Source organism: Brachyistius frenatus, unplaced genomic scaffold (assembly GCF_029030835.1).
Source record: "Brachyistius frenatus isolate BFR_SWC_R1_liver_20210118 unplaced genomic scaffold, ASM2903083v1 Contig_104, whole genome shotgun sequence".
Taxonomy (NCBI): domain Eukaryota; kingdom Metazoa; phylum Chordata; class Actinopteri; family Embiotocidae; genus Brachyistius; species Brachyistius frenatus.
Genome location: NW_027210703.1, coordinates 1,258,659 through 1,281,563, shown reverse-complemented (window position 1 = coordinate 1,281,563; position 22,905 = coordinate 1,258,659). Strand labels below are relative to the sequence as shown.

At 45.1% G+C, this 22,905-nt stretch overlaps 1 protein-coding gene across 7 annotated transcripts in view; it reads left to right on the top strand.

Moving 5' to 3' along the window:
- The first annotated feature begins 3,328 nt into the window (after positions 1-3,328).
- cspg5a (chondroitin sulfate proteoglycan 5a) overlaps positions 3,329-22,905 on the top strand; it is a 54,021-nt gene continuing 34,444 nt past the window's right edge. For 3 of the 7 annotated variants that reach the window (XM_069711961.1, XM_069711957.1, XM_069711958.1), the window contains exon 1: positions 3,332-4,058. In XM_069711961.1, the coding sequence (XP_069568062.1) occupies positions 3,968-4,058 (91 nt within the window). In that variant the 5' untranslated portion in view covers positions 3,332-3,967. Of the gene's footprint in view, positions 4,059-22,905 lie in introns of all 7 variants that reach the window. The other 4 variants (XM_069711960.1, XM_069711955.1, XM_069711962.1 and 1 more) reach the window with 3 other exon arrangements.

Sequence of the window (22,905 nt, the reverse complement as noted above, 5' to 3'; positions counted from 1 at the left end):
GCCACAAGTCCAGACAGAATTAGGCTGATGTTTGTGTATAGTGTGTGTGTGTGTGTGTGTGTGTGTGTGTGTGTGTGTGTGTGTGTGTGTGTGTGTGTGTGTGTGTGTGTGTGTGTGTGTGTGTGTGTCCAGCCCCAAATTCTTCTACAGTCACACAACTGCTTCGGAAAAGTCAGCAATGATTTTTGGCGATTGATTAATACAAATTTTCATCATATATATATATATATATTTCTTTCTCTACATATATATATATATATCTATCAGTGTACTTGTATGTCTTCTCTATGAATAGCAACGTATTGCTGATTTAGGAAACACTCCTACGGGTCGTAATTGAGGGCAAGAACAAACCGACTTGTTGAATTTTGGTGACTGCTGGACTTTCCACCATGAGTGGGTCCAGTTCCAGTTGGACCGGTAGTGACCATATTTGGGCGAGCTGGGGGATCTGATTGGAAACCCGGCGGTACTACGTCCCGCCAACCGATAGCTATAACCTGACTGCACCGCAGGCCTGTCAATCAAACAGACACGCCCCACAAAAACACAGCTTTTTGAAGCCCAGTTTCTCATTAATGACGGGATTATTTTCAGGTTTACGGCCAGAAAACAAATAAGAAGGAGCGACTTTAGCTAACAACACCGAGATAACTCGTGGAGAAATTGTATTGACTGAGAATTTTATGCGAGAAGTTGAATGGGAGTCCGTGGAGCCGGAGGCTTTGTGGAGTCGACCTCTAGTGGCCCGCGGTGGTATTGCAGCTTCGGCTTCATTTTTCAGATTCGGAAGCTACGTCCAACTTTTACATACAGTCAACGATTACAACCAAATACCTGCGCAAACTAGAAGCGATCCCGTCGGCCTCGAGTGACAGTTTGCAAATGTCAGCACATCAGCATTGTCAGCGTGAAAATGTGAACTTTGCCGGCACGAGCATTTCGCTATCTCTCAAGTCTTTGTTGCGTGTTTATAAAAATGTACTGTAAGAGTTGAATTAGCCAGTCGCCAAGATGTCAGCAGGGCTACGTCGGCTTCAGCACGGTCGGACAAAATGAGGAAAAGATGGGACCACAAAACACAAACACAGCTGCTTTATTAGATTTTTTTTTTTTTTTGGTGGAAGAAACGCGATAGAAATGTGTCCACAGAAAACGGGATCACCGACGGGACACCTTTTTGTTGTTGTCGGCTCATATCGGCGCCACACGGTGGAATAGATGCCACCGCTCGTCCGGTGAAATCAGATGAAGGAATGAGGCGGCAAGTCGGTGTGGATTTTTTTGTGTGTGTTATTGTGGTCAGGACTGTGTGTGTGTGTGTGTGTGTGTGTGTGTGTGTGTGTGTGTGTGTTTTAAAGAAAGAGCGAGATTAAAGGTTGTTTTGGCAGCACGTTACAGGAGGATAGATATTCTTTCACACAACCGTAAAGCGACAATATTTTAAAAATGATGTAAATCGAAAGCCGCCAAAATGTCCTCTTGACCTACTTTTCACAATTCACTGAACACCTTTTCTATCCCGCTACACATTTCATTATCAAAACAACAACAACAACAACAACAACAAATCTGCTGACTCCTCACATGCACATAAACACACACACACACACACACATATATATATATATATATATATATATATATATATATATATATATATGTATATATATATAACACCCTCCTGTTGCCCAGCCCCTCTCTTCCTTTATGCTGTGTGTTGTGTGTGTGGAAGAATGCCCGCGACCCCCACCACAATCATTACCCCCGGGGCCCTTAGGCATTCATCACCATCTGCATCTACCCCACCCCCCCCCTCACCCTCACCCCACTCCATTGACCCCTTCAACCACACCCCCACCCTCACACACAGACACACACACACTGTCACCCACACACCCCCGACTCTTCCCACTCCCTTTTTGTGTGTGTGTGTGTGTGTGTGTGTGTTTGCTTCTCCGTGTCACACCATTAAACAAAGCTGGTTGTTTTTGACGGCATCAAACATCACACTTATTTATTTTATTTTATTTTTTTCCATAATCTCAAACCGCCTCGTCCTCGCACACACATGCAGTGATGAAGGGATGAAGGGGAAGTTTAAGCTCCTTCGAGATCTTCCCCTGGGAAAGAAGAAGGAGAAGGAAAAAAAAAAGAAAACAGGGGGGGCCAGAGTCGAGTGTGTGCTCTCTATTGAGATCCAACACTCCCAAATGAATAGCAAATGACTGAAACCTTTGGGAGAGGGAGGCGAGGAAGAGGAGGAGGAGGAGGAAAAGTTTTGGGAAAAGCAGAGAGGAGGTGGAAGAAATGGGGAAAAAGTGTAAGAGGAAATAAAAAAGAGTTTTGGAGGAGGAAGAAGGAAGTTTAGATGGAGGAAAAAAAATAAAAGTAAGTTTTTTTTAGGGAAAAGGAGATGAATGGGAAGAAAAAAAAAGGAAAGGAAGGGACATATGCTTGAAGAGAATTTCTGGAAAGAAGAAAAGGGTAAAAAAAAAAAAAAAAAACAGGTTTGAAAAGAAAAGACTAAAGAGTTTCAGGAAAAAGTAGTGAAAAGGTTTATGGAAAAAGGAAAGAAATGAAAATGAGAAATCATTTGGATAAAAGAAACATTGAAGATGAAGAAAGTGAGGAAGAGAAGGAGAAATGTCGAAAAAGTTCAACTTGGATGGAGAGTTGAAGGAAAAGTGAAGAAATTAAAAGGAGGTTGGTGCACAAAAGAAGAAAGTGAAGAAGAGGAGGATGAGAACGTCTCTAGAAAAGGATGAAAAGTAATGGAGAAAAGTTTTAGGAAAAAGGAAGGAAGGGGGGATGTATCTTGGAAAAGGGAGGAGAAACAGGAGAAAGGAGGTGATGGAGGAGGGGGGGGAAATGGCGGAAGAGGAGGAAGATGTGGATGAAAGTGCTGGAAAGAGTTTGAGGGAAGGGAAGGATGAGGAGACGGGGGGATGAAGGAGAGAGGGAATGAGGAAGATGATGAGGAAAAGTCTGAGGAAGACATGTGGACACTTTCATGGACAAGTTTGTAGGGGGAAGGAAAGATGGAGGAGGAAGAGGACTGCGATACCTTTTCTGGCGTTAAAAAGAGAGGAAAAGTCTTGGTTGATGAACAAGTTGACATTTTTGTCTCCAGAAAAAGTGGAAGAAGGAGGGACAAGTTGGAGGAAGAGAAAGTAGGAAAAAGTTTGAGGAAGAGGAAGGATGGAGGAGGAGGAGGAGGAGCAGAGAAGCGTATGGGAAAAATGAGGGAACAGAGGAGGGGGGCGTGGGGGAGGAGGAAGAGGAGGAGGAGGAGGAGGGGGGGCATCAACGATCCTCCGTCCCTCCTCCCCAGATGATGAGAAGGCTGCCGAGCCGCGCTGCGCATCACACCGCCGTGCGTTCCGCTCCGCTCCGTTTCCCATCTCAGCCACAAAGTGCCCCAATAAAAGCGCCGGTCCATTCCGAGCCGAGCCGAGCCGAGCCGCGGCGTGCGTCTGCCTGCTGCGCCCACCTCCTCCACCACCACCACCACCCTCGCTTCGCTTCGCCGTCTGCCACCGCTTGGTTGATTTTTTTTTTTTTGGTGTGCGTGCGTGTGCGTGCGTGCGTGTGTGTGTGTGTGTGTGTGTGTGGCAATGGAGCCGTAACCCGCCTCAGCGTGCTGCGCGTGCAAAGTGAAACCGAGCGAGTGGAAGCCAGCGAGCGGACATCACAGCTGAGACCGGACCGCGTTTACTATGGAGGAGAAGCGCAGGGTGGCTGGAGTCTAGACGAACCCCAACAACATCCGGATTTTACTTTGTCCCCCTCCCCCCTCTCCTCACCCCCACCCCCATACCCCCCGCGCCCCCACCTGCAACACTCTTTGAACTCTTTAATTTATTATCACACCGAGGATTTTTTTTCTTCTTCTTCTTCTTCTTCTTCTTCTTCTTCTTTCTTGTCTTTCTTCTCGTGATCATCTTCTTTCATTGCACAAGCGAGGATGCAGAGGAAGGAGGTTTGCACGGGATGCTGGAGACTAACGCTGCTGTCGTGCGTCCTGGCTCTGCACTTGATCCCGTCGTCCGTGCACGGTAAGAAAACTGCCCTGTGCACTTTTAATCATGCAAAAAAAAAAAAAAAGACAAAAACTTGCACATTGTATTGCTGCTGCAGCACGTCGGGTTTTGTGTGGTTGTGTGTGCGTGCGTGCGGATTCAGGGTACCTCAACACACTCCCACAGGGCAGCCAGAAAAAGGAGGTCAGTGAGCCTCGGATTGTAGGTTAGGGAAGCACTGCACGCTCAAGTCATTTTAATAGTCTCGTGGTTAGTCAAATGTGATGATATTATACTCTCAATATCTTTGTAAACTGAAAATGAATCTGATTTCGGCGTATCCAGCATCACAAATACGGATTTTTTTTTTTTACACATTTTTTTTGTTAATTGATATAATATCATCTTATACCATTTTAACACCTCACTCAAAGAATTTTTATACTCATAGGAGACATAGATATTAAGTCACTGAAGGCTCATTAGTGAACATTAAGTCCCTGCGTGGATATTATAGAGATGCCACAGGAGACAACAACAAAAAAAAAAAAGAAAAGAAAAGGCATAAACCAAAATGAGGTCAGGTTAAAGACACAAGTCGACAGTTTTTAAGTCCTTACGGATTTTTTATGGAGACTCCAAGGAGAGCTGACAACTGGGTCAACGTAAAACCACTGGACAGCATGGATACGTGGGAATATCAGAGATATCTATGAATTGACGGTAAGATCAGTATCGGATTCGGTGTCTACAGAAGGGGTTAAAACACCATTTAACTCAAAGAGGCAATCATAGCAGAAAAAAAAAAAAAAAAAAAATCAGGTCACTAAATGTGCTGCAGTCACACAATGAAGCCACATGAGGAATAGTATTGGAGGATTTTGTTTGGGGAGGAGGGGGGGGGATTTTGGTGGACAGTGACAGGAGTCGATGCAGCAAAACCGGATCCCCTCGAGGCGCACTGGCACTACACAGCCACACAAAGGCAAAAGGATTAGGGCTGGAGGAGGGGGGGGGGTGTCGGGGGAGGGAGGGGTGCCTGATGAATAATTCATGAAGGGATCTGAACGGACATTCTGATACACAGAGAGGAGAAAGAAAGAAAGAAAAAAAAAAACAGCCCGGTAAACGTAAAAAAAAGACTTTCTGTCTCCGTGTCTCTTGTCGGAGATTCATTGCGCGCGCGCAGCGGCGGCGGCGGAGCCACGTTACCGTCAGATTAATAATGCAGGAGTGTGCGCGAGACGAAATCGGTCTGGCGTTATAATCTAATATAATCTGGTTGATTCCTTTTTCTTTCTCTCCCCCCTCCTTCTCCCCCCCCCCCACACACACACACTGTGATTGTCAGGTGCAAAGATCCACAGATACATATTTGTTTTAATTGGTTTATTTGGAGCTGCATGCTGACTGTTCCCTGATTTCAAGTGAAATCATTTCATTCTGCAGCCTCCTGCTCCAGTTTTTCCTCCTCCTCATGTCAAAGATAGTTTTTTTGTGGTTTTTTTTTTTTTAAGAGGCAAGTGCATCTTCATACCCCCCCTCCTCCTCCGCCTCCCTTCCCTCCACACACACACTTACATCCTGATTTTTATTTTTTTTTCCGACTCATATTCGAGCATCAAGGCACTTTGATCCACATAAAATAACAGAACGTGCAGGAATTTTTGGCAGCAATATTTTTAACCGGTTGTTTCCCACGAAGCAAAATAAGTGAACTTGGGAGGGTATTTTTTTTTTTTTTTTGGGGGGGGGGGGGGGTGCTGATTACGAATCAGGTTTCAACCTCGATTCGGAGCAAAAAATAAGTAAATATGGGCGATAAAGAAATCTTGAATACACATTTGGTTTTGGCGTGCAACAATACGTAAGAATATTGTACTTATGTTTGTGGCTTGTTGTTGTTGTTTGTTTTTTTTTGCTTTGGAATAAAACACCAAGTGCTGGAAGTGTTTCCCGGCCCGGCGCGGGGGGAGGCGTCCACATGTTCCTCAAAATGTTGAACGAGTCCGTTAAAGATTCACGTTAATATTGATTAAAAGTGCAAACAAAGCAGGAACGTCTTTAAATATGAAAAGATGAGCAATCAGCTTTTGTCACGCCCCCCTCCCTCCCTCCCTCCCTCCCCCCCCCTCCCCCTCCCTCTCAATATACAGCTGGCCGTACAAATCAGCTGTTTGAACTTGACTGTCTGTTATTTGAATATTAAAATAATTCGAGACCAAATTGACCCGACAGCTACGCCAGCGGCCCCGTGAGGAGAAAGACCGCCGAGGTCTGTCGGGGATTCGTCCTCTAGGGACCATGAAAATAGGAGAAATACAAAATTGAGCTGCTGTTGAGATGCTCCGGTTTGTGCGGCTAAAAAATGTTGTTGATAAGATGTTGATTTGTTTTTTTTTGTGAACGATGCTCAGACGACCCAGAGACAACCCCCCCCACCCTCTCCCCCCTCCTCCCCTCCTCCTCCTCCCCGTCACTCATTTTGTTTTCTTTTTCTTTTTTCTTTCTCCTCCGGTAGCCATTTGCAATCCTCCTCCTGTCTGCTCGTTTGTGTTTGTTTTTTTTCAACTCCGATGATGTACCGCTGTCCCCCCCCCTCACCCCCACACACCGGCGGTTAAAGGTGGCGATGGGACGCTGCTCGATGCTCGTTTCGTCTCATCCCTTCATCTTCCTCCCCCCCCCCCCCCCACCCGTCCTCCTCCTCCTCCTCCTCCTCCTCTCTCTCCTTTCCTTCCCTTCCTCTGGCCCGCTGACATATATCTGCTAGTTGACAGATTATCTTTGATGTGCACTGGGTTAATCCTCGAGCCAAATACCCCCCCCCCCCCCTCCTCCCACCCATGACTCCACTAACCCGATCGAGCCCCTTTTGTTTTTGCTTACGGGCCAAAAATAATGGAAGAAAAATGAAAGATTAGGAAATCATAAAAAATTGACTCTCCGTCTATAGCGCTGTGGTATATTGGCGAACAATGGGCTTCTCATCCTCCTCTTCTTCCTCCTCCTTCCCCCCTCCCCCCGCTCCCCGGTGGTCTCCACGGTAACCACACACATCCAACAGACACCGGCCGGCGTGTGCACGTCGCCGCCGTGATGCGTTTCGTGCCTTGAATTTCATCACGCTCTAAAATGTTGGTTGGATTTTGTGTGGAAGTCTCTACGTGCGCGCGGGCGCGTCCGCCGTTCGCCGGTGCAGTCCGTCACCAGCGGCTCTAACGTCCGTAGACGACATCGCCGTTTAAACCGGAGCGTTCGTTATTCCTGCGCAGTGATTTCACTCGCCGCTCGCCCGGAGAAATCTCGCTTTCGAACGCGGCGGCGTGGCGTTTCCCCGTTTGGAGGTTCGACGCGTCTGACTTTTTACCAGGCCGAGGACACGAAGGGCCGCCGGGATCGACGGCCGCCGCGTCGTCGTTCGCGACCGGCTCGGCCCCGACCGTAATTAGCAGGGACGCGCGGTGCTTAACGCGTGAGGCCGGAAACGTGCGAGGACTGCACCGATGTCCATTTCGTCTCCGACGAACCGGAACGGTGACTCAGACTCCCCGTTTTATAAAGAGGTCCTAGATCTCCCATAACGCACTTAATAGCGTCTTTAATTACACGTCTGACAAAGGTGCAACTCGCGAACTCACACTTTAACCGCTGACCCGTCGTCAGCCACGTTTTAAAGGTTTTATTTTGTCGCTTTTAGGTTTCTGTCGTGCCGCCGCACGCGTCAACGTGCGGACTGAACTAACGGGGAATCTAAAAAGGTGGAAACCCAACCCGCTCCGCCTGAATCGGCCTCAGACCTGCGGGATTCGCCGTGAAAGCGCGACGACGTGCGGTCCGTTAACGATTTCGGGGAGAAAAAAACTCGACGGTCAAAAACACGTTTGGTAGGGATGAGGCTTGTTTTGTGACATCGGTCAATAATCGTCCAGCAAGTTCCTGTAATCCATCGTCTGTGGAGGGAAAAGAACGGTCACGTCTGCAATTTGGATCATTTGAACTCACTGAGACACAAATTGGTGCACCGGGATGAATAGTTCCCTCGCAGTCAATAATGCAGATTACACGTCTGATTGATTAGAAAAATCATTTCCTGCATATTATTCACTGATTTTAATGCTGAAAATAACTATTAGATGATTTATTTTAATTTTTTTTTTTTTTTTTTTTACCATTATTCAGACAAAGCACTTTTTCTTTCGAATAAGCGCTCAACAGTAAAAAGATATTCCTCACGAAGCGACCAAAAGCTGCCACGACATCGCGGTGGCTCGTTTCTCCCGGAGGACCCGAGGAAGGACGGGAACTTTATCTCGCGCCGTTAAATCGGGATCGGCGACTCATCCTGCATAAATCTGTTTGTTGGGAAACTAAAGGATCCTAATCTCATTTGCAATATCCTCCCACCTGGAACCTGATATTAGCATACGTAGGTGGCCACGGGCCCGACCCGACCAGCTGCTGTGTGTGTGTGTGTGTGTGTGTGTGTGTGTGTGTGTGTGTGTGTGTGTGTGTGTGTGTGTGTGTGTGTGTGTGTGTTTGTGTGTGTGTGTTTGTCCTCACAGAACAAAGCAACGACACTCTGTGAGGCGGCAGAAAATCTGAAGCCTGTTTCATGCCAGCATTTCGCCGAATAGAGATATTCCGACGATCCGTATGCGAGGCGTTAATAAGCGCCGCCAGCGGTCGCTGCTGCGGCCATTTGCGGGACGGTTACGTCTGATTGGTGGAAGTCAGAGAGCGCTCCGTCGTCCTATTGGTCGACGTCGAGGAAATACGTCGCGGAGGTTACGTCAAAACGAGGCGGGGTGGGGGGGGAAGAAAAATTCTGATTACGCTAGACTTTTCATCGGCGTGTCGTGCGTGAGTTCCTGACTCGGCGTTACCTCAATTATGCGTTTTTTTTTTTTTTTTTTAAATGTTGTATTACTGTTCGTCGTTCACATTCGGTCTCGACGCTGGAAGTTTGTCGGGGGATGAATAAATCCCGTCAGAATCGAGCTCAATTCATTTAGTCTGAGCTTTAAAAAATAACCCCCAAAAAACACAAATTGGATCGGAACAAAACGGCGATTCAGCCTTAAAAAAAAAAAAAAAATCATATAAATGCCACGAGGCGGCACCACAGAACCAGTCGGTGTCCTTCTAAAGACAGTAAATAAGTTTAAGTGTCCCTTCGTGCCGGTGTTTCTGCTCCGGGTCGTCGTCCTCCAGGTGTTTTCTCGCTGCAGCAGGTGCGACAGTCGCTCGTGGTCGACTTTTGTCCTCCGGAAGTTTTTAAATTGCGGCTGCGAGAAGGGTCGTCAGAGTTTCCCCGAGCGGTCCGACGGCGCCGAGTTGCTTCCGCCCGTCCCGACCCGAAGACCAAACGACGGTGCGGTACGCGCTGTTTTTTTGTTGTTGTTTTTTTTCTTCTTCTTTTTTTTTGCCGAGTCGGCGTTGTCCTCAAAATTCTGGATGCCCTTGAACGCCGATTTACACGCTTCTCTGTTCTGTGTTGGCAGTTTGTGCGCGCGTGTATCTTTTTTTTTTTTTCTTTCTTCCACCCGTCTCTTTTACGTTGACGTGTGCTGCCGTTAAAAACGCGCGTTTGTAGCGTGTTGCGGAGGTTTGAGAGACCCGTCATGCGTGTCGGCGTGTCCTTGGCGAGGCGAGTCATCGAGTTCACGCTCGCGCGCCGGCTCGCTCTCCTCCTCGTCTGGCCGAGCACGCTCCCTCCCTCCCGTCCGCAGACGTGTCACATTGGCATGCAGCCCGCTTATCGCACACGCACACGCACACGCCTACCTGTCGTGGCAGCAGACCAGGTTCAGCTAGAAAGAAAGATATAATTGGACAGCTGCTTTTATTTGGTTTGTTTTCTCCTGCGTGATGAGTTTGCTTCACAGTTTACGATCCAAAATCGCATTATGGAATAAAATAAACTTCATTTGTCCTTCGAGGCGGGAAATCGTTCTTTGGTTTTAATCAGCAAAGACGATCAAATGGATGATTAACGTCAATGAGAAAATTGGAATCTTTGGTGTTGTTTTAAGTTCTTTTTGAACCTTCTTACAGTCTCTTTTTCTTTGTTTTGTTTTTTTTCTTTTTGCCGTCGGCTCGGCGCGTGATGTGAAAATGTGATTTCAGAACGTCTCTTTTTGGCTTTCGGGGAAATTGTGATGTTTTCTGATGTTTTTACAGACGTGTTAGACGTAATCTTGGCTGACGGCGGTGAGATACGGCAAAAGAGACTTCTACGTTATTAACAACAGCATCGGGGGGGGGGGGGGGGGTTTCAGGAAATGCCAAAAAAAAAACCTGAGGTACATCTATTTGAAAGAAGCGAAGCTTTTTGTAATAATAATGACGGGACAGAGAGGAGGTCGGGGCGGATGGATCGGTCAACAACACCAGGCTTTAATATGTTACATAACTTCTTGTTGTCTACAAACACTCAAAGCGGATTCTTTGAGTATTTTACACGTCGGAAGGCATCTTTTTGTTTTTCGGTTTTCCGTAACTTTCTGAATCCATCACATTCACATGAAGCCCTGACAGCGGTTGGTCGGGTGTACACATCACTTCAGGTACTTTTTTGTGAACAGGGACACGACATCGTGAAAACACTTCGAGTTGGGCGACTTGTTTACAAGCCAGTTGTCTTATTTATTCTTTAACTGTGACGACATCAGATCATGAAAAGCTTTCACGTTTCATTCCGGACGACAGCTGCAAACTTTTATCTCGACGTTTTAATACGACGACTCGGTTTGAAATTTTTTAACAAATTACCAGACGCGTAATTTCACCAATTTCTATTTCAACCCGTTTTAAATTCTTTGAAATGAAGCAGACAAATTGGAACCGATTTCCACTGAGATTTCATGTCTCATGTCAGGTTTTGTGCTGCAGGAGGAAGCAGGCCGCCGCAGTTTACAGTCGCGAACCAAAGGCAAATAAGATGTACACCAGAAAAAGGAAGATTAATTCACTCATTCAATTTAAAAAAAATAAATAAATAATAAAAAAAAAAAAAATCAAACACCTTTATTTTGATATTTAAAATACACACTGATCATTTTACAATGGCAAAAAAAAAAAAAAAAAAAAAAAAAAGGACAACACATCCAGGACATAACGACCTGATTTCCACTTTATTTCATGTGAATTTTTACGTAGATTTCCTCCACGCTTGAATTTTAATTGACTGGCTGTTCAGAATAAGGTCACGACAGAGGAGAAAAACAGGATGTGTGAGAGTACATGCATGGCTGCACATGTGCAGTATGCATGTACTTCCATATACCAACACACACACACACACACACACACACACACACACACACACACACACACACACACACACACACACACACACACACACACAGCTGTCCCTTTAACATCAGGATGTTAAGCGGCAGAGCTTAGGTGTGTGTAAAAGGGAAAATGTCATACATGGTCTCAGACACGTGCGGGTGAGCACACGTGTCCACGCACACACAAACACAAACACACACACACACACACACACACGCGTGCGTGCGTGCGTGCGTGCGTGCGTGCGTGCGTGCGTGCGTGCGTGCGTGCGTGCGTGCGTGCGTGCGTGCGTGCGTGCGTGCGTGCGTGCGTGCGTGCGTGCGTGCGTGTTATACATGCGTGAGGATGCAGGATCTTGTCGGGTTTAGCGGCGCCGCATCAGCTCGAGCGAGGCTGAGGCCGTTTCCATGGCAACACATCCTTCCTCCATCCGCGCCACCTGTGGAGTCAGAAATGAAAGGATTTATGCGATGACAAAATTAAAAAAGACAGAGGCAGAAAATGTTTCGGAGAGAAGACACTCGGGGGGGGGAGGGACGGAGGGACGGGGAGAGGGGGGGCGAGACAGAAAATGACTGGAGGAGGAAGAGAGGAAAGCGGTGATGTAAGATGTGGCGAAGTGAAGACAGCTGGGAAGGAAAGAGGAAAAAAAAAAAAAGATGAGTGGAAGATGGAGAGAGTGAAGAAGAACGCAGAGTTTCCTCTTTAAATCGATATCAATGAGCAGCGTCGAGTAACGATAAAGAAACCTCGTGTCCTTTTCATTAGAGTGAGTGTGGGAAAAGAGATGAGCTGTGTGTGTGTGTGTGTGTGTGTGTGTGTGTGTGTGTGTGTGTGTGTGTGTGTGTGTGTGTGTGTGTGCGGGAGGGGGAGGGGGGGTGGTTCTCCTGAGGTTCAGGTATTTGAAGCTGAAATCAATGACAATGAGTTAAAGAGGATCTCATTCATCTCCGTTCCCTCGGCGTCATCGGCCTCGTAAGTTTCCGCCATTTTTCTTTAAACGGGTGAAATCATCTCTGCTGTGTTTATAAAGTCCAAACGCTACGAGAAAATACCGACGGTTTTAGTTTTAATAACCAGAGAAATGTGGAGTAACTCGGACCATTTTCCTACATTGCCGGGCTGGATTGTGTTTCTTTTTTAATTCCCATCATAAAATCTCGAGATTTTTTTTAAACGTTTTTTTTATTTTTTATTGTCCCCTAAATTGCAAACACATTTATCGTATTTATCATATCTGTTAGCATGTTTGGAGATTTCACCGCGACAAAAAAAAACCACAACCTCCATATTGTTTCTTAGAGGAGCTCGTAAAAGCCCTTTGTTTGTTTGCTGTCCGGCGTCCAAACTCTTCCCCATTTCTACCCTCTAGTCTGGGTCACCAAACTGGCTGGCGGGGGCCCGAACTGTCACAACCAATCAGGTTTCCTCTTTACGGTCTGTCGCGGCCAATCAGAGTTCTGCGAGTGGTTTTAGTGGCTTCCCCTCTCCAAAAAAAAAAATGATCTGGGTTTAAACGAAGGGGGCGAGGCCGGAGGGTCGGCGGCTCGCCAGCACGGGCTAACAGCACTTGGCCCCGAGGCGCCATCACCCCCCGAAACAATCAGTCTGACACACGCGCACGCACACACACACACACACACACACACACACAAACAAGACACACATACATGCAAACAAGCCAAACTTTCTTCTCATTATGACCATCCACACCCTTCACCAGAGGAGCTGGAAGCCACCCCAATTACCAGTGGGTTATATTGGCAGAGAGATGACAACACACACACACACACACACACACACACACACACACACACACACACACACACACACACACACACACACACACACACACACTCAAACCCACTAATATAAACAAATTCATGCAGTGCGAGGAGTCCCATTACGTAATCCTGTTTGATGCTCTCATCTAAAGTTGGAGGGGAAACAAACAAACACTCTTTCATTTCATTCTGTTGGGTTTTGTTTGTCTCATTTCGGGGCCTCAGCCGGTCCAGAACCGAATCTGAGAATCCCGAACACGGCCCCTGTCCTGGCTCGCCCCGACCCCGCCGACCCCCCCGACCCTGCCAGACGAAGTCGGGTCCGCCAGTTTCTGCGGCTCTAATTGGGTAGAAGACACTGGTCATTGTTGGCGCTGCCAGACTTTTCACTGCCGAAGCACTAATTTCCAACGCACGCGGAAAAAAAAAGAGAAGAAGAATCCCCAACTCATGTCTCGTCTTGTTTGTTTTTTTCTTAAAAATGAAACAAAAAAGAGTCTGTGATTCGTGCGAGGGAAGTTTGGTGATCTAAATACTGAAGTTCAGCTGCAGTTCAACCATCAGCTGTGATTCACTGCTGAAATGTTGCTGAAAAACAGCAACGGAGCGTTTTAAATTCGACGTTCAAAGTTTATTTCTGACCTCGCGTCACGGTTCATTTAGCAGCTTTACTAAAGCTCTCAATCATTTTTACATGATCTTCACCGCAGAGTTTACTCGGGTGATTTATGCTTTTTGGGGATTTCTCATCTGTTTTTTTGTTTTTTGTTTTAAAGCTTTTCACCCTGGAAACAGCAGAGAGAAAGGTCCATTCAGTGGATCTTTCAGTCACATGATAACATTTTCTTCGAAGACAACATACAAGAATTGCTTAGCAAAGATTTGAACAACTCCATGCAACTCGACAAACATTCATCAGCTGATTAAGACCTTGCGATTTGATTGCTTCTCGGACATTTCATGGAAAATACTGGCTGCTGTTTTTTTTTTTTTTTTTTTTTGCTGCTACAAAACATCAGACGAGTATTAGAAAGGCTTTCTATAATCACCATACCGTGACCTGGATTAACATCAGTCCCGGTCCTTTAGATGAAACCTCTTCTAAGGGAGGCAACATGCTGGAAAATTCAGGACAAAACTGCTCGTGTCAAAACGAACCAATAGCAAAATCCTAAAAACTATTTTTCGAGCCGCAACGGTTACCTTCGTTATAAATTCATCTTCAGGTTTGATCTTTAAAATGACAGAAAATAGTGAAAATAATTGTCATAATTTTCCACGGCACCGAAAAGATTATTTCAAACTGCAAAGTTTACCGTCACGTATGAAAATGAAACGCGGGAAATCGGCACATTTGAGAATCTGAAACCTGCAAATGTCTCTTGAAAAATGACTGAGAAGATCGTTCGGCGTTTAAATTACCAGCGAATCTACAAATGAACAATAATTCGAATTAAACTCTAATGTCTCGTCATCTCGGTGATGAAACGTTTGCGCGTAGATGAGAGTAATTTAAACTCGGTTTAAAATGGATGCAGATTAAGTTTCTGTAAATCGACGTAATCCGTCTTAATCCCGGGTTTTTACTTTACGGCGCCGATGTGATGCCGAGAGATCCGTCGGATCCGACTCAACATTGACGTATCCGCGGGTGAATAGTATTCTTTTCAGCTCAGTCGCTGCACGTGAGGGGAAGTTTTCCCTCGTTTTCACTGAAAAATCAGTCACAAAAATCCTTTAAATCGCAGCTTTGTCATCTTGATCATTAATTTTAAAACATTCACTTAACGGGTGAAAGGAAGTCGTCCCGTTTCGATGCAGCGCTGGTCGTCAACACTTCATTTATGGCGCTTTTTTTTTTTTTTAATCACAATAATGAATTCCTTTCTACGGGGCCGTGTATTCCGAAACAGCTGAACAAAGTAAATAAGAAAAAAGATGTCTCAATGCAGAAGTCACTTTTGTGGTTTCGCCACCGAGCCCGTCATCGCTGCTCCGAAACCAGCCGTCGGTCAGAAGGTTCCTCCTCGTTAATCCAATTAGGCTAACGAGGCGCCGAAAGGCGAGACAAGTGCGCTTAATTGGAGATTCTGGCAGGCCCGACACCGCCGTGGTCTCCGGACGGCGGACCACCTGAGTTCTGACGGTTCTGTGTGTAAACAAGTCTGAGTTTGTTTCGCCGCTTTCTGACGGCGCCGCTTAACGCTGTCGACTCGTTGAGACTAATAACTGGGAGACGAGTCTTCCGTTCGCCGTGTGGTCCAAAGTTACACCTCTCTGGCTTGTTGATGGGTCTTTAAGTAGTTTTATAACAACTAAACAACTTTTCTTCTTAGTTATAATTGATACAATAACAGAACCTTTACTCATTTTAATTGCTGTATCAACATCAATGACTACAAGAACTAATACTTCTTTTTTTTTTTTTTTTTTTAAATCAAAGAAAAAGTCAGTCACCGTTATTGGTCCAAATACTTCCCTTAGTACACTCGCATGTACTTTTACACGTTAGTACACTTACTTGCGCTGTACTTGAATTCCGACTGGGTAAGTGCTGTTTTGCACTGACCGTAAATAACCGTGGCATTTGAACGCATCACCCGCCGACATATCTGCCAGTTTTACCCAGAAAATGAAAGTTTTTGTTCCCTCTACATACAAAAAAAACCAACATACGGATAAGGACTTGTGTGGGGTCTTCTGCAACGGCTTCCTTGGACGCTGCAGTTTTAATACGCTTTAAATAAAGTGGTGGTTTTGCTCTTTTTCCCTCTCTACATTGCTAAGATGGTGACCTTTGAGCATTTTGAGTACATATTCCTGGTGTTCACAGTGCACTGCATTTATTCATACTTAGCAGCGTGTAAGTACGTAAGCTTGGAACAGTGCAAATTTTGTGTAACGTGAATTTCAAGCATCAGAAAAAAAAATACATGTAAAGACAATAGGGCAAAAAAAAAAAGGAGCAAATAAGAGGCTCTTCTCAGTGCCAGCTTTGTCAGGTGATACTGGTGGACTTGAAGTAATAACGGCAAATGTACTGGGGCCAATTGACTTAAGGAACCAAAGAGGCTGAATAAAACTCCACATGGTGCCAGAAGTGTTGAACGTTGAAGAAAAAAAACTGTCACCAAATTAAAGTTTCCTTCATGTTTGTGCAGCATCCCGACTTTGAATCCACTTGGGTTTGAATCCAGCTAACGACAAGCTCAAAAATCAGACAACTCACGGAAGACGCGATGGCCACCGCCTTCCTTAACATACAATACATCCAGATCGGTGACGTTTTAAAGAAAAAGTACATTTTAAAAGTACAAATTTTGTACATGAGCGTGCGCTCGATCAGCGGGTGGTGATTTCTCTGCTTACTTTCCCCACCAGGCCCCACCTGTTATTTATCCAAAATGGGATTTTATTCCAGCTGCCCGGGATGAGCCGATAGTGAAACACAAACTCTTCATACTCTCCTGCCGTTTCCACAAACCTGCGACTGTCACAGGAAGTACGTCCGCAATATTGTTACAGCCTGGATGGTAAATGAGGTGACAACTGCTGAGAGGTCTCTCTGCTCCAAAGCTTTTAAAAAGCTCGTTCACACCTGTCAGGAGTCCCGGCAGATATCGTCGCTGAAAGCCCGCAGCTCCTGTCGGGTTCCCGCTTCTGTTGGTGGTGTTTGAAGAATCGTATTATAGAGGTGGAAATTAAAAAAATCAGTCTGCCTATTCAAAGTTCACTTCAAACATTTATAGTTGACAGACTTTGTTTGCTAACTTTTCCACTCAGCCGGGCCATCGCATCACCTTTCAAGTGCAGTAAGTGGGTGCGTCATCGTTAATGAGGCTTCTGACTGGACTCATTATAAGTTCAGCGTTTTCGCTGCTTCATCGTGACGGTTTCTGTGGCTTTTGTGATTTTTCTTCTTCAAACCATCATAGCCATTGACATCTCATCTTGGTTTTAGAGATCTAGATTAGCTTTCTTTTTTTTTTTTTTTTTTTTATCTTGGTACCACACGGATATTCGATCTTCAACACCCAAACAGATTCTGTCGCATGTAAACTGGTGTGTGCATAATACAGGACATACATTGTATAGTACTCTTTGTTTTCCATTTCTGCTGATAAATCCTGCAGAACGTAAAAAAAAATGCGGCATCTGGAAACCAAACTGTACATCTTCGTCTGTTGAGGCGAATCAGTCGTTACGGCAACAAGTGGCAGAAATGTCTAGGAATCAAAAACCCGCACGCAGACAGTCGTAAAACCTGAATACTCTTACTTTTAATGCTGCGCGATAAAAACTAAATCGGGATAAAACTCCATGATGAGTTAGTGAAGATGTTAAAACCTCGAAATCACAGTGTCCTGCAGTTTTTTTGAGGCACAACACAGCGAGTCTGTTGACACGTTTACAGTCGATGCAAATGTTTTCACTGGGGTACCAAGAAGGCACAAATGCAACACCTGCAGCCCATAATAAGCATCAGCTGTTGAACCAGGAGCATCAAGATTCGCTATTGCTGCGTTCAAATGGAGCTCGTGGTGACAACGCGGGAAGTCGTGTGCACCGTGTGCTTGTCGTTCGAGGTGTTAAGTTGTAAAAAAAGCTGTTGCTAGGCGACCGCGACGTGGACGGCGTCTAGAAGCCACAGAGGCTAACTAACACTGTCTGTTCTCCAGACTGTGCGGTTTGTATCAGGCTTGTTGCAGGAGGAGGAGGAGGAGGAGGAAGATGAGGAGGAAGAGGAGGAGGTAGGGTTGGTTGTGTTGAAGGCTGACTGGTCGACTCAGGAGATTCATCCAAACACAGCACTGATGTGGGCAAGCTTAACGACTTAACGAGTGTATTGCCATCAGGTGTGTGTGTGTGTGTGTGTGTGTGTGTGTGTGTGTGTGTGTGTGTGTGTGTGTGTGTGTGTGTGTGTGTGTGTGGTTGCGCGTGCGTGCGCTTCACAGAGCAAACTAAAAGCGAGTGTGTTTTCTGTGGGCAGAAGAGAGAAAGACGGACATTCACGGCCTTAAATCCTAATTTCCTGGTGAGAGTCGAGCGTTTTAATGTGTGAAATGCTTTTGTGCGGTCATTGTGTGAAGCCTGTTTTTTAAATGCGTGTGTTTGTGCGTGCGTGCGTGAGCGTGTGTTTTTTTTTTTTTTTTTTTTGGCACAGTATCCTCCTGGCTTCCTCGGTTGATGCGTTGAACAGCAGTGGATTGTGGGACTGCTGGAAGGATTAGCCCCGGTACGACCCCGGCTTCAAAGACTCGCTGCTGATGCTGCCGCCGCTGCCGGAAAAACAAAACCGTCAATAGACTGAAACCTGTCAGACGCCTCGTGGCTGAAGTGACAGCCTCGCGCCTAATGAAGACAGCAAGGCGGAAACCGTTAAGCACCTTATTGGCACGTTTCTTGTGTTCAGGTGGATCGTTTCCTTGCAGGCGTGTGAGGATGTTTCACGATTTCCGGATGCGGCGGCAGCAGCAGCTCGAGTTTTGCATCTTTTGGAAGTCACTCAAACAAATAATGAAATTCATCATCAGTGTTTTTCGTGTCTCTCACAACCGTCTGCTGTTAAAATCAACCAGAGATCTACGATTTCCACTTCTAAAGATGTCCGATAGCTCCACGTCTGGTCGTCTAACGTGGAGACATTATTCAAATATTCTAATTTTTTTTCCATAAACTATTATTATTGTTTATGACTTTAATGTCAGTTTTAACTCAATACATCTAATTTTCTTTGCTCACTGACAGCTTGAATCTGTCTTAACGTTTATCAGACCACTTTGTTCCCACAAAAAGTGATTTGAATTCAGCTGAATCATTTAGTGTGTTTTACAAATTTCAACAAAATAAAGGACAATTCGCAGCTTTTATATTCACTAACCTACACCAAAAAAAAATCACGGTGATATTACGTGCTCAAGCAACTTCCCAGATGTAGTTAAGACACTGTACCCACCTTGCCGAGATACTAAATTTGGGCGGCACGGTGGTGCAGTGGTTAGCACTGTCGCCTCACAGCAAAAAGGTTCTGGGTTCGAATCCGGTCCTGGGCCTTTCTGTGCGTAGTTTGCATGTTCTCCCTGTGCTTGCGTGGGTTCTCTCCGGGTTCTCCGGCTTCCTCCCATCATCCAAAAACATGCACCTCAGGTCAGGTTACCTGGCGCCGCGCTAGTGGCAGCCTGCTGCAGCAGCTCCCCCCTGAGAGCCCCCCTGCTGTAGTGAAGAAATTTCCCCTTGGGATTAATAAAGTGTATCAAATTATTTAAAAAAAATTAAATTATAAATTAAATGGCCCTTTTGTACGAAGGCATTTTTGTGTCTTTACTATGCAAACAAAACAAAAAAGTAAAGTTTGTAAGTAAAAATATACAAACTGAGAATAAAATTATTCTGATTGTTGTTTTGATCACAGAATTCAAAAGTTGACTTACGAAACGAGAAACCTTTTGTGTTACGAAAAGTTTTGATTCCAAATCTGGCCTTTTTGGTTGCCGGTCAAAACTGTTTGTTTGCAAAGCGAAAACTTCAGTTGGACGTAACGCAAACAGAGTCTATTTTTATAAGCAAAATTCTGTGAGCTCATGAAAATTTGCCCTTAAAGCTGTTGTCTTTGCTTTCATAAAGACACAAAATATTTCCATACTTTTTTTTTTTTTTTTTACCTTAACGGTCCCAAAACTTTTAATAGTTTGCCTCCCACTCAGCAGAGCCGCCATGCAAGGTGCTCGCCGGCCATCTTGGGATTCAGTGTCTTACCCAGGGACACATGGCATGTGCACATCGAACCACCAACCTAATGATTAGTGGGCGTCCTGCTCAACCATCTGAACCACATCCCAAATAGTTTGATTAATTGTTCCTCTGCTTGTGTTTGTAATCAAACAGAATTTCAGCACCAATCTGTGAATATTCTCGTGATGCCAGATATGTGTTGTTTTCCAGCCAAAGCTGGAGCAGCTCCGTCTTTATAATGAACCAACAATAAGGACCAACAAGACTCTCCAAACCAATTAGTTTTTATCTGACAAAGACTCGGTGGCCTAAATATAGCACGCAGTTCAATGACGTGTTTGTTTTTTAATGATCTTGATTGTGGTTTTTCTGTTTTGTTTTTATTTCATGCTAGATTGGGAATTCATAGAAATCCTGCAGACGTTGTTTGTCATGTTTTACTGCCGTTGGTAAGTTATTAAATTGTGGTTCGTTACTCTCCGAGAGTGTTCATTTTCAGACATCTCGTCATAGTTGTAAAAACCGTGATAGATGACAAACACTTTGGTTGTGTAAATGGAGACTCGCTGAGTGTTGAGGAGACATTTAGAGATTAAAATCCCAGAAGCTCGCCATCTGAAGCTTAACGTCCGTCAGCAAAGATCCTCTCAGATTTCCTCACGCGCGCCATTTGGTGGAGACTGTCAATGAAAGCTCCTTACAGGACCGAGAGCACGTTTATTTATTCACTGCAGGGGCATCACGGTGGAAATTTAACCCCCCAAGCTCTGTGATTTGAGCGCGAGTTTGTCCGAAACCAGGCGGACGATCAATAATGTAGCAAGACTGCATATTAAAGCTCGAGGCTGGCGTTATTCTATCTATTCATTATTAAAGATAAGTAATTTCTCTGCAGCTAAATGTGTCACGAAGATGGATTTTTTTTAAAAGCAGCGCTGAAACACCGAATGTGAATAATGTTGTGCGGTCGTTTTATGAGGACGACTCGATCTTCATTCCTTCCTACAATTACCAGCAGTTAGTTTAACTCTACTGGCTTTAGTGTGAAAAAAACGGCACCATTATTCTTTAAACATTTGTTTTAAAGGCCGTCTAAATGCATTGTGAGAAATGTAGTAAATTACTAACCTGAAGTACAAGTTTTTTTTAAGAAATGTCTCTCAGAGAGGGAGCTGGTTGACATTATGCTTCCCTGCAAATTACATGAAAGTAGTTGTTTATTCTTGTGCTGCCCTTTTATTTATTCATAATTTAATTTCCCTCGACCCCATACTGCTAATTGCATGAAAAATAATACCTTTTTTCCTACGGCACTTTTGCATGGAACCTCTAACGCACAATGAATGAAGCTACATCAGTCCTGTTGAGAGTCCGGTTGAAAAACGTTACGACGTTTAGCTTCGTGTATTATTTCATTTTCAGGTTGCCGTGCCGATAAACAGGCGCTGACCAGACTTTCGTACGTCGGGGTTGTTTGTGATTTTGGAACGAACTGCGTATTGTAATAGTTTCTTTTTAGTTTTACATTTCCCGTCTCTAATCTCATGTACGTCCTGTGACACGGAGCTGGTCGGGTGACGGTTGTTGATTGGTTTCCGGTATCGTGACGATGTTCGGGCGTAATTAAAGGCAGTTGGCGAAAAGTAAACGAATAGCATTCAAGACTAGGTGTCCTGGTTTTTGTATACCAGAGTTGAAGTTACCAGTGTAAGCAAATTTGTATTGGATGTCCTGTGCTTTTATTTTGAAGTCAAGTTCCGCCCGAACGCAGTGCGTTTAATTAGGACCTTTTATTGTGAAAGGTAGGAAACGAAAGTGTGGTGTTTATCGCGCGGCGGTTGAATTTAAGGGAGTTCTTCGTCTGAGGGTTCATTGCTCAGATAAAGTTCCTTTCATTGTTCGAATCGCTGAAAAAGCTGGAGATGTGAACGTTTGGAAATAGGCTCCACAGAAAAGCACAAAAGATGTGGAATATTTTTGTTCCTTTTCTCCCGGTCAGAAAGAAAGTTTTTGCAATCTTCCGCAGTCTCGCGTAATCCGTCTCCCCAGTTGCATCTTCTTGTATCAGAATTACAGCTTCGTCGCAATTGTTGAGACGTTGTCCTGTCTGAGTCTCCCCAAGATCCCCCTACCCCCCACCACCCCTCCTGTAGGGTTTCCCCCAAATCCTTACCCTCTCCAGCCCATGTAATCCCTAATCCTAGATCCTTGCCCATTCAAGTACATTAGTGAATTATTCCTTTAATCCCAAAAAAGTGGGGGGCGGCCGCAAAGCAGCTTTTTGCATGACTTGACGAGCCGCCCCCTCGGATGAAGTAATCGACCGGAGGATAAGTTTACGGCCAATCAGCTCTCGTTTTAATTTGTTTCGCCCGCCGGAGTCTTTAAACCCGTTTTTTTGTTGTTGTTGTTGTTGTTCCTGTAGTTCACTGTGTGAAGTTGCCTGAGTCATGAGGACTACCGGTGTGCGCGAGTGTGTGTGTGTGTGTGTGTGTGTGTGTGTGTGTGTGTGTGTGTGTGTGTGTGTGTGAGGCTGGAAATGACGTTGGAAAGAGTGAAGCAGAACCAGATTGTGTTTGTGTTTTATTGTCAAACAAACAGCAGCAGATGTTTTCTTCTGTTGTTCCTTCGCTAATATTTGCTGCTTTCAGTCGACCTGGGTTTCATCTGGGAGTTTTGTGTAAACATCACACAGTTTTGTACTGGCGGAGATTCGTCTGAGTTACGTTACAAGAGGCAGGTCACCCCCCCCCCCCCCCACGCCCTCCTCGGTGTGTAGTTTGCAGGCTGATTTTGGCCCATTTAGCTGCATTCATTATCTCATGAAGGCTACTGAGGTTCTTTAAAACCCTTTCGTCAAATCTGACCATGCAGACACAGCCGATATATACTTTTAGATTCAGTTTGATTGAAGATATCGTTCTCTTCCGCGTCTCTGGTCAATTAACAACCGTAAAATCGGCTCAGAAATCATATGAAAAAATACTTTCCTCGTGACGCCAGGCTAAGAAATAGGCTCTGTTCATTTCTGCCCCGGTGTTGTCGATACGATCACTCAGAGTCAGTAT